Raw genomic sequence first — 12,666 nt, 5'->3', positions numbered from 1 at the left:
CCTTGGAGGGGTGCTTTCATCCCTTCGGAGACTTAGTCTGCTTTCAGACTTCAAATGGCTTTCTCTGCTGCCCTCTTGAGGGTTCTCGGATTTTTACTCTACGCAGGGTGACAAAGCCTACCCAGAAAGTGGAAAAATAAGACCGCTATAAAGCCAAAGGAATGTACATAAAGGATAAATTTATTTCAAACTGATAAATTAACAAAATGACAATAATATATAATCTGAATAATCTCTTATTTAAAACTGAAGATTCTAAACCACACATTTGAAAGAAAAATCAAATCTAAAATGCCTCTTCAACAGGACTTCTGTTGAAAACATTATTCTGAATTTTAAAACACACACATTTCAGTAAAAAAAAAAAAAAGCCTAAAGTTTTTAAAGACTATATATTCTGCTTTGTTTGACTGGGAATACAAATTCTCTACAAGCAAATAGATGCCTTGCTTTCTATGCTGCTATGCAGATCTTTTCCGGAGGGCTGTGGAGTTTTAGGGAAAGCATCACTATTTACAAAACCCAACCATTTATATGCTGTTGTCTCTATCGATTTTTGCTGTGGAGTGGGCAGCACTACTTAGAGCTTGGGTTATATATACTTCCATAGATTCAGCCTGCAGTAAAAGTGGTGAACTATTTATAAAGATCTTCACTTTGTTCTCCACAGAATATTTATTAATTGTATTTTACATATCTTTGTGTCCAACCTCTAGGGAATCCTACGTATAGATAATGCATTATTAGTTCAGAGTAAAAGAGAGAGGGCTCAAAACCAAAAAGAAAAAAGGCAGGGGGTAAGAATTACTAGTTTCTCCTGTTCTTAAAACCAGGTTAATTCATTATGCTCACTAACCTTCTGCTATGAAAACTCTGATAGTTGTGTAGAAAATAGTAGGAAGACAGAGTGGTTTAGAAAATCAACATTCTTCACAAATTTTACCTTAGGGTCACAGATTTTTCTCTCCATTTGTTTAGGAATAAGAGCTGGAAAAGCAGTCTCTTCTTCACTGCCCAAGGGAAAGAACTAGGATAAAATATCATTAAGTGTATTAGCTAAAATAGTTTTGTAGGTGGTTTATGAGTTTAATGGGAAAATACTCCCCAGACTTAAAGTTTGTCCTTTGAAAATACACATGTCATCTCCATCTTGCTTCTCTATACAGACCTACAAGTTACCCCTGGCAAAGGAGAACTCTATAGAAAAAGTACTATACTAATTAATTCTAAAACTCAGAATATTGAAAATTCAAATTCTAAACTTTTAATTGAATTATTTTAACACTAGAAAAAAATGAATGGGTATGTTATAATTCCCATACTAATATTTATGTTAACACTGATTATTTAATTCAAAAATCTGTGTGAAATTAAAGAAGGAAAAATTATAAAAAGTGTAATAATTTAAAGAATGAACCACCTAGCAACCATAAAACACAAGATATAGACAACAGCAATTAATTATTTTTAGTTCATCAAGTAATTAGATAAAATAGCCATAATTTCTAATATGAATTACAGACTTAGAAAATGAACTCAACTATAGAAGTACTATTTTTATGTTTAAGAAATATGGAGGGGAAAAATTGTTCTCAATAGACAGAGGAGGTAAAATAATGTATTTCTTCAAACAATGGTCATTTTCTTTTATAACATTATATATAAGCACAACTGCCAATCAAGTAGCTTTTAAAACATTCAACTTATATTTTAGAACTAGCATTTTTTAATACAGTGAGTTTTAAAAATAATTAGCATAGTATCCTCTAACTCCTTTGCTATGTGTAGCTAATTACACTTATAGAACTAAGGCAAAGGTGGCATTAAGTATATCCTCAAAGAGTACCCTAATTTTAAGTTTTGTTAAGTTCCTTCTATTACTAGTGTCCATGAAGAGATTGTTTCAGAGTTGTAGCAAGAAAATTATTACAAAAATACAAATGTACTCCTATATTAATGCTAAAAAGATTTAAATTTTTTTTGCAGAAGACTGTAAGAGCTTTTTCATTACTGTGAGACTATAAAATACTTTGTTTTAAAAATAAATTTATTTTAAATGGCAACTCATCCTAGAGGGAAAAACAGTGACAGTATTAATTTGCGTTTATACCTTGTGACAACTATCCTTGAAAAAGTTTAAACCATATTTTTTAAGTGATAAAAAAAAACATTAAAATGTGATCATTTGTAAGCTAAATTATGCAGCTGCTGAGTGTTTATTATTTTATATATTTGATCTTGTTACATAAGGGTGAAAATGGTTGAGTCACCACAATAGATTTTGTTTGTTTTGTGCTGTTTTAGACAACAGAGACTGCAGATGTAGCTGTAATTGTCGATGTCGATTCTTCCATTAGGTAACACTTGCAAGTTTGCAAAATTAGTTTTATGACAAAAGATTTGTTATTTAACCAAATCCAACTGACAACAAAGGACATTTATACAAGACAGCAGGCTCATCTAAATATATATAAGAGGGTAACTAATTACAAATAAGTTTGAAAACTGGCAATATAAAATACAAATAAAAAATTACATGCCATAACTATATAAATAAGTACAATTTCTGCCTACTTTACATTTTAAAGGTAACTTACCTGCAAAGACTGAAGTGATTCACTCGGTTCAACTTCATTTTCTTTTATCATCTTAGGAATAGAATGGTAATATAAGATAAGCCAAAAGGTAATAGTAAGTTAGAAAATAAAATATAAATTTCTATTAGACATAAGAAATATAACACCATTAATAATAATCAAAACAATAAAAACTAAGTGTTGATTAAACACTATTTTTACTTAGCAAGAATTTTAAAAGATCTTAGTACTAGTGACTATGAAGTGAAACAAATATTCATACGTAAAACAGTAAGATATTTCGATTTGAGTTGTATCAAGAATCTAAGAAACTTGTTCTTGGCCTTTCAAGTTGTCAGTTGGAAATACTCTGAATGCCCAAGATAGGGAAGTGTTTGTCCAAAGCGTAGGATATCCACAGGATGGAATGATAAGTAACTTTTTAAAGGTATGTTTAAGAGTTTTTAATAATGTGAGAAAATACAGTGGTGCTAAGAAGAAAGGACATAAAACTATCTGTACCCATCAATCGAATCCTATCTTTATACCAAAAAAAGGCTGGAAATGTTAATAATAATTATCTCTGGGTGGTATGGTAGGTTTTATTTTTTTCTTTACTTTTTTCTATATTTAAAAAAGGAGGAGAAAATTTATATTATTAAAAAAAAAAATGACCAGTACCATGGAAAATAAGAGCATGATACAAACTGGGGGTAAACAAAACAATGAAAGAATTGTCCCTCCCAAAGTCCTAAAAGCATCTTTATTGAGTGAGAAACGCTAACCTAGATAATCTGTTCTAGAATTCCAATTCATCATAATTAGTACTATTACTTTCTATATTATTTCCATGGTTCTCAAACTGGTGTAACGAGGTACTTTTGGGTGCCACAGTGAACTCAATGGGGATTCCACAAGATATTTTAAATTTGAGGGAAATACAGTTTCATTAGACATCTGTCAGAAAATGAACAAACTACTAACTCAAGGTAGCTCAGTTTCAACAGTGGATCTCGTGTACTTCTTCTAGTGACATCACATCCTTGTGAAGCTGGGTTTTAGGAAACTGCTATGATAAAAATCAATTACCATGCAAAAATCGGGGGGTGAGGGTTATAGCTCAGTGGTAGAGTGCACGCTTAACATACACGAGGTCCCTGGTTCAATCCCCGGTACCTCCATTAAAAATAAACAAATAAACATAATTACCTCCTCCCAAAAAATGATAAAAAAAAAAAAAAAAAGGAAGAAAAAAGAAAAAAAATCAATGTGGACCAGGAAACTGAATCTATTTTCCAAGTTTTGAGAAGTTGCACAGTGCCCAACAAGTGCACAGATTCCATTACTGTGTTTATTCAAAAATAAAATGCTTATGGTAATCGTTTCACAATTTATGCATATATCAAATCATTATGTTGTACATCTTAAACTAATACAATGCTATATCACAATAAAACTGAAAAAAAAAAAAAACTTACCAAGTTACTAGGACATGATACTTAAGTTTCTAATTCTACTAATTAAATAAATGGAACTGTGAGATTTCTTTTGGCCAAGGAATGCAATAAAAAAAAATTACTGAAATACAGGGCAGGTCATGAACCAAGATAGCTTCAGACCCTCTGTATTTCTATAATCTCATCACAAACTACAGAACATTCTATATCAAAATAAAAAATGTATTGACAGAAAAAAAATGTACCTGTTGAGGATCCTGGTTCAGATAAGGAGACTTTGGTATAGCTTGTGACACTACTGTAGTCAATGGTTTCCTAGCTATAATGGACAAAATCCAATGATCTTATTTATCAAACATACAGCAGTGCTCTAAAAATTTTAACTTATTTCTAAAATGGAAAGAAACATGGAATATAACTTAAACTATTTTCTAAGTACAGTATGCCAAGGACTGGGAAAACAGCAGTGAACAAAACAAACAAGATCCCTTGAAGAGAGAGACACAGAAGATAAACAAATCCAGATTGTGATACAACAGGATTTCATAACACAGGGTGATACAACGGAAAGTAACTTTAGGATGATCCGGAGAGACCGCTCATAGGAAGTTAACATTTATGCTGAGACCTGAAGACATGAGAAAAACAGCTATATGAGGGGTAAAAGTGTTAGGTGTTCAGGAGAAAAGCAGAACAAGTCTAAAGACTGAGACAAAAAAGCTGGCAAGCCTGCAGAGTGGAAAGGACAAGGTGGCTAGACCACATACCACCTTATCAGGTATCCATTTAAAAGGAGAGTTTTTTTCTTAATAGAAATTCAATTCAATAATTTCTTCTAAAGTCACCAGTAAGACTATAATTTTAAAGTGGTTATTACTCTTTAAAAAACAGCTATATTTTTAGACATTTAGCTATATCTAAAAACATTTTTTCCAGTTGTTATTTTTAGTTTCATTATTTTCTTGTAAAAACCCAGAATAAATTAAATACAACAACAAAAAAAGTGGATTTTGGAACTTGAGGTTATTTAGAAAAAGGGCTTTAAAAAGGCACTGGATGAAAATTGTGTTTTCCTTTACTGCTTCCACTCAAGAATAAAATTCTAAATTAACATTTCTAAAATATATTTAATCATCTCACAAAAACTTCTACTTGAGAAAAAATTTTTTAAAACACTTTCACGTATCCTAAATGGTGGTAAAACTAATTTTCCTATAATTCTGTATTAAGCTCCATGAAGTTATTTGTTATATTCCAATAAAAAATTCCATTTTCTCAAACTGTCTCGAGAAAACCAATTTAATCATTTTTAGAGAAATATATCAGAAAACAGAGTCAATCCTCCTTATTCACAGATTCCGCCTACTTGCTAAAATTTACTTGTAACCCCCAAATCAATACTCAGTGTTTCTGAGGTCATTTGCAGACATGCAGAGCTACAAAAAAAATGAGTTGCTCGATGTGCGCATTCCCAGCTGAGGTAGAACAAGGCAACATTCTGCCTTCTAATTTCAGCTCTTACACTATAAACAAGTGTCCTTTTTATGGTCTATTTTGTACATTTTTCACATTTTGGGGCTTTCTGTTGGTGACTTTGCTATCTAAAATGTTCCCTAAGCATAGTGCTGCCTAGTGTTTCTAAGTGCAAGAAGGCTGTGATGTTTCCTGTGCAGAAAACATGTGATAAGTTTCATTTAGGCATGAGTTATAGTGTTGTTGGTCACGAGTTCAAAGTTAATCAACAATATAGAGGGAAGGGTATAGCTCAAGTGGTAGAGCGCATACTTAGCATGCATGAGGTCCTGGGTTCAACTCCCAGTAAATCCTCCAAATATAAATAAATACATAAACAAACAAGCAAACCTAATTACCTCCTTGTCATTAAAAAAAGAAGAAGAAGAAAACAATATATATTAAATAAGGTGTCTTTAAATGGAAACACATAAAACAAGGTTTGGCATTGATAATTGACAAAAATGTTCTAACCAGAGATTTGAAGGAAACTAACCCTGCATTTCTCCTAAAAGCAATGGCTCATTGTTCACTAATTCCGTTTGGTGACTTTATAGAACATAACCACCACAAATAATGAGAATCAACTGTAATCCCCTTTTCCAACTTAATGAGAAAAGAGTAAATTTCCCAAAACTAAATTCTATAATTTCTAAATCTTCGTATTAGGAATTCATATCCTTATATGACATTTCATTACCACATCTACCCACATATATTTTTCAAAAGTTTCTTATTTTTAGCTTTTTAGAAAATAAACTAACAATCATCATCAAATCTAACTACATTTTAAAGAAACATTTTTCTAGGTATAATAATTTACTCCTATTTTTCCTCAGGGATTCCTTGAGATATTCAAATAAGAGTTCAATTTTAACCTTTGAGTATCATAAAGTAACTTGTTCATTCAGATTCATATATACATCATATTTACTAAAATGTTCTATAATACTATCTTTCTTTAAAAAATGCTGTTGGCAACATACTATAAGCCAAGTCAAAATACCAATCAATGACATACTGAAAGAAAATATCTGCAACAGGTACTATAGAAAAAGGGTTGATATCTCTAACCTATAAAGAACCCTTACAAATCAAAGAGAACAAAAAGATCAACAACCATTAAAACACTGGACAAAAGGGTAGAGCAGACAGTTCACAAAAAAGAACCAATGATGCTGAAGCATATGAAAAGCTCAATTTCACTTGTAGTAATAGAAATACAAACTTAAAATACACTCTCATTTCTCACCTATTAGATTGGTAAAAATTCAAAAGCTTGGCAACACACTTGATTGGCAATGCTATAAAGAAACAGGCATTCTCGCATGTTACTGCTGAGAGTGAGAAATGGTATGATTCCTTCGAGGGAATTTTGAAGTATCTAACAAAGACATACATTTATCTAACAACCCTACTGCTAGGAATTTGCCCTGAAGACACACCTCCAACAACATGCAAAAAGCCCATATAGTTACATAAATACAGATATATAAGGTTACTTTTGTGACATTTGCAATAGCAAAATATTGGAGACTCGTTGCATAAATGATGGTTCATCGACACAATAAAATTATATGGCTAAAAACAAACAAAATGAAGGTAAGTCATATGAATTGATATGAAGTGATTTCCAGGATATATTAGGCAAAAAGAAGCACGGTGCTAAAGAATATATAGAATATGATAACTTACGTTGAATGAGGAGAAAGAATTTATATATGGAGCTGCTTATTTTTTAGAAAACCATCCCCTGCAAATCACAGGTATGATATATTGGTTGCCTACAGCAGGTTGGCAGTGATAGGATAAAAGACATAAGGAAGGAATCCGAGAAAAACAAATCGACAAGGATGGCAAAAAATCCCTCATGGAATATAAACTAAACAACGAACTTAACTATGTTTATATAAAATGGTAACATAATCATACCAAGAGATAAAAGGTAACTCAGTAACTTTGGAACATAATAATCCAACTCTGTAGTCTCAGGGCATACTCTTAAAAACAAACCCCCTCCCCCTGCAAAAAAAAAAAAAAAAACCAAAGCAAAAAAAAAAAAAATTCCAAAAATGAAAAACAAAAACAAAACCCAAAACAAAGAAAAACAAAACTCCAAGGAAATTTGGTTTTTGCTACTAGTGATAATGGTTTAACAACCTGGAAACCATTTGGTGTGCACTGTAGAACTGAGGTAGTAAATACACTGATGTTGGGCCCCAGGGCTCTTTCCACTGTAAGACTAAAGAAACACAATTAATGGAATGAAGGAAAGAGGAACCCTGCGGTTAAGAATTGACATGAGAGATACCAGTATGAAATTATGATTTTTTTCTTAAAAAAGTTATCTCCTGGCACATGTACAAAAATGTATCATATCATGAATTATCACACACACACACACACACACAACCACATACATACATATATATATATATTCACTTATATGTGCCTATATACATACGCACAACATATTTTGGAAGGATACCCTGGAGGCAGAGCGTGGCTAATTATGAGTAGACTAAAGAACTGTGGTAGGAAGGAGACTTACTTTTCACTACAGTATCCTCTATTAGAATTGGTTTTACCAAGTATATGTATTGCCTATTTAAATATTAAATACTATGTAATTCTTCAATGTAGCCTCCAGACCAAGTATCTATCTTCTTATCCTCTGAACTATAAAGAGAACAATCCGAAACAGACATGCCATTTTAACCTTCAGGATTGCTACCTGGCTCATATGTCTGCTGGGTTCCTTGTTGTTTAAAGGAGTTATTTTTCCTTTTCAGTATTTCCAAGCCTTCTAAAGCCGTACTGTGTTCAGACAATGATTTTAATAGGAAAATGTTATTTACTAATCCAGAAAGTTCTGAAGAATTTCTAGGATTATTCCCATATTGTTTGCCTTCTCCAACAGTTCCCACTTCAGTAGCATCCTGCTGTAAACATCTACTCCTTCCCAAATCTTCAGATTCAGGAACATGTGCTTCTGTGTCTTTGGAAATAGGATGCTTTTTCCCCAGAGGATAAAACGAAGAATTGGAAACGTGACTATGTGATTTACCAAGTGCAATACATTCTTCAGAGTGATTCTGATTCGCATTTAATAGTCGGATACTGTTGTCACTGCTAGAGGTTAATGGTAAAACCTGTTCAGTATTTTTGTCTAAGTCACTTCCCACAAAAAAAGGCTGAGGCTGAGCCTTTTCTGAAAACAGGCTGTTTTCAGGATTCTGATTACTGGATATGTTTAAAAACTGAGGACTATGTAAATCTGTGTTTATACCTATAGATTTATTTGGGTGTGAAGCAAAATCATAGTTAACTCTGACTTTTTGGATAGATTCACTAGTGTCTTCATTATTACCTATGCATACATCATCAGTCCACTCGAAAGATGAGTCAAAATTGCTTAATGTGTCATTACACTCCTCTTTTATTTCTTTTCCAGTGTTTCCAGCTTTCCAAGGTCCCATGTCAAAGCCTACACAAGTTTTATCACAAAACTGTGATGGTAGAATCTCTTTCATAGGAAATGTCTCTGAAAGTTTGCCCCCAATAGGCACTGAGAGAGGCAAGTGTTCACTGTCAACTTTGTTACCGCTTACATTCTCACATCTTGAAATGCTGTCATGAACCAAAGTTTCCTTTACCCAACCCTCTGAATCCTGGGAGATTTTATTGCTTTCCTGTGACTCCTCCTCAGTGTCACTGGTTTCAAAATTGTTCAGATTAAAAGTTACCTCCACAAGTGGTTGTGCTACATTATTCACAGGTTCATGAATACTACTAAGGTTTTCATTATCAGTATTACTTTTAGAAAACGTATCAGTAATGTCATCAGAGATCCCAGAATTGTTACTAGATTCAATTTGTAGATGTTTATATGCCCTTTCTGGTGTTCCATGTATATTTATCTCCTGAGCCTTTTCTCTGAGAATTGATTCTTTTATATCCATCTGGTACTTGTGATTAACAGGCATTTTATTATTTTCTGGAACGTCAGATTCTGATAATAAGCCATCATTTTCTACATTGCTACAGGTAACTGGTAAATTGCAGCTTTCACAGAATGAAGGAGTTTCTAATTTTACTTCTTGATCCCAGGGTTGATCATTATCATCTACTGGCTTGTCTTCATTATACTTTTTTCCCTTTTCAGCACTTGTTTCAAAGAACTGTATCCTTTTTTGCACAAAAAGGTCTTTCGAATTTAAATTTATATTACCTCCCTGGGCCTCCGGGTTTTTTTCTGTATCATTCCCTTCTACTGAAGAAGAATGCATAGTTGAACTCTGTGAAGATAAATATATGGCCCACCGGCTTTTATTTCTCATGGCATTTTCTGATTGATAGTGGTGGTATAAACTTTCTGTGCTTTTCACCTCAGCATCCTCTTCCTGTTCAATTAAGCACTCTGACTTAGTAGGAATTTTTAAACTTCCTTGTGGTTTTATCTGAGGGAAATGTCTTGTAATCTCAGAATTTAGTTCCTTAGACGTACTAATTGGCTTGGACTTCAACAGAGCTAATATCTGGGCTTTGCTTCTAATGTTTTGTGAAACTCCTGAATAGTGAGATACCAAACTCTCTCTTTTCATGGGCTCGTTGGTCAGTAAAGAATCTGAATGCTTATTTACAGAACTGACAGGAGAACAAAGATAATTTTCTTCACATAGCATTTCTCGGTTAATCTCAAAGGATGGTGTAGAGACAACAGAAGAAAAAGGTATGCCATTTCTTTCTCTGTTCTTATAAGAGACAATGTTCCCATGGTCTGTTGTCATATTATTTATATCTTCCTTGCCAACAGTAGAAAACAAAGGAGGTGTACTGTAGAATGGAGAAAGAAAAATAGGGCCAGGTTTCTTAGCCTCAAGTAAAGCAGCTGATTCACCATTTTCTGAAATAACCATTTTCTTTGGCACTTGATGTGGTCCTTGAAAACCCTAAAAATATTAAACAGTTATTAGCTATTTCATAAACTACAAAGAAAATGTGAAAAGAACTAAATAAAAAAGTGTACGTTTCACAAGGTAAAGTAATAATTAAAATATAAAATTTACTAAGTTAAAATGCAAACACTCATCTGTATTAAGATTATTCTAATTAGGTTTTTCTTCCTTTCTAGCTAACCATATACTACAAAATACTGTTTTAATAACACAACACAGAACCTTCAAAATTCACTACTTCTTTAAACAATTTTGTAAACATACATTGATTTATTATTTTCAACAGAGAAACTTACAGTAAACTTCCTTTTCAAACCAGAAGGCTGACATCCAAGGGACTGGCCAGAAGATAAAAACCTCTTTGAATTTACCGCTGGTGCTTCTTTACTAACATCCTGTTTAATATCTATGCTTCCAGCAACTTTAACCTCTTCGACTGTGATTAAGTAACGATCACTTTCTAAATCATCTCCAGGTTTCACCTAAATTTTAAAGAATAAATGTCAGAATCATATACATCTAATTATCTGATTATCTATGTGTTCTAATAAGCTACTGGCACAAGCAAGGACATAATGGATATTCAATAAATAGTTGTTGAATGAATTTTATTACTATGCACTAGTTAACTATCAACAAGCACAAAAAAAGTAATACAACAACAAAAAAGTCACTAATTTGTTTATTCATCAATACACATTAGGGATGTATACGAGGACTTTTGTTATACATGGGGGATACAAAGACAAGCAAGAAAAATATGTCTCCTCTCAAGGACTTCATTTAGAATCCATAAAACTAAATGTAATTTTTAAAAATTAAAGCTATTAAATAATAAGTTATATATTTTTATAAATTAATGTGAATTGGATACATGCTCATAATTATCACTAAAGTATTATAAATTGTTACTTAAATAATCATATCCAAAAAAAGCATTTTTAATCACCTTAAAAAACAAAATATAGTACTTGCCACCTTCCTGACTGTAGCATAAAAATAAGATTATCAATCTAGTTTACAACACAAAATCTGTGTATTATCATAGATAAAATACTTAATCTTTACTCATGAATAATTTTAAACAAAATAATAACAGCAGTTGTTACCACTAAATAAGCATCAAATAAAATAGCATTTCTCATAGACCCTCTTTCAATAAGTATAAAAATTCCACAACCACTATTCATGTCATATAAAATTTTTAAATAGATTAAGTAACATGGCCAAAATCAACACAATGATAATAGAAATACGCATTTTAATACTTTTAGCATCACCGTACTAAACTGCTAGGCACTTAACATAAGCTATTTATAATTGTCAGACTAACCCAGTAAAGTCTGGCTAAAGTCTACATTTTACAGTGTGTAAGTTAAATACAGAAAGGTTAGGATAGGTAGGAAGTATGTGAAAGTGGGAAATGAAACCAGAACAAACAACTCTAATATTCTTATTCTTTATACCTTTAGTTCCCTTTAGTTCCGTTTCCTTCCTTTTCCAACAAAGGAAAATAGGCTATTTGAGAAAATATTTTAAATAGGATAATTTCACAAAATATATCCCACTGTAGTTCTCTCCTTATCAAAACCACATAATAGAGTTGGATACTTTCTGGGTTCAAATCCCAGCCCTACCACTATAACTCTGAACCTGGGCAAGTTACTTAACCTTTTGTACTACACTCCTAGTCTACAAAAATCACAGGGTTTATAAACATTAAATAAAACAAGATCTAAAAGCTTTTAGCAGAGTCTGGCTAATAATAAATGTTCAATACTTAATAGCTATAATTATTAGTATTAGTACCATTATTACTATACTACTTAACAATATTTATAAAGGAAATAAGATTTTTTAACAGTAACTTAAAAGATAGGTACATTAAAATACCTCAGGGCACTTAAGAAATATACTCTCCAAACACTGTCCTTTGTCATCATATAAAATTGCCTGTATTAAGACAAAACAAACGTTAAAAATGTTTTTAAAAAAAGAGACATCTTTTTTTCTTAAACATCTTCAAAAGCAAATCAGAAAGTGTTATACAAGTAAATCATGTAACGAAAGGATTACCCCCTTTGTTAACTTGGATTAGAAAGTGCATCTATCGCAAATGTTTACTAAATATCCATTCAGTGTGTGCAAGAGAGCAAAAGCATA

General features: G+C 32.1%; 1 protein-coding gene across 8 annotated transcripts in view; it reads right to left on the bottom strand.

The window, feature by feature from the left end:
* The window catches only part of ZGRF1 (zinc finger GRF-type containing 1), a 58,798-nt gene that overhangs the window by 38,683 nt on the left and 7,449 nt on the right, over positions 1–12,666 (bottom strand). For 6 of the 8 annotated variants that reach the window (XR_012499349.1, XM_045515787.2, XM_045515790.2 and 3 more), the window contains exons 4-9: positions 12,397–12,456; positions 10,800–10,985; positions 8,280–10,497; positions 4,279–4,352; positions 2,598–2,648; positions 944–1,027 (exon numbers count right to left, since the gene is read on the bottom strand). Coding sequence is in view for 7 of the 8 variants with exons in the window: in XM_045515787.2 (XP_045371743.2) it covers positions 944–1,027; positions 2,598–2,648; positions 4,279–4,352; positions 8,280–10,497; positions 10,800–10,985; positions 12,397–12,456 (2,673 nt within the window). In the remaining variant the exon portion in view is untranslated. The remainder of the gene's footprint in view (positions 1–943; positions 1,028–2,597; positions 2,649–4,278; positions 4,353–8,279; positions 10,498–10,799; positions 10,986–12,396; positions 12,457–12,666) is intronic. The other 2 variants (XM_045515791.2, XM_074342045.1) reach the window with 2 other exon arrangements.

Source organism: Camelus bactrianus, chromosome 2, assembly GCF_048773025.1.
Source record: "Camelus bactrianus isolate YW-2024 breed Bactrian camel chromosome 2, ASM4877302v1, whole genome shotgun sequence".
In the NCBI taxonomy this organism is placed as follows: domain Eukaryota; kingdom Metazoa; phylum Chordata; class Mammalia; order Artiodactyla; family Camelidae; genus Camelus; species Camelus bactrianus.
The sequence above is the reverse complement of the archived record's forward strand: the minus strand, read 5'-3'. Positions and strand labels throughout refer to the sequence as shown.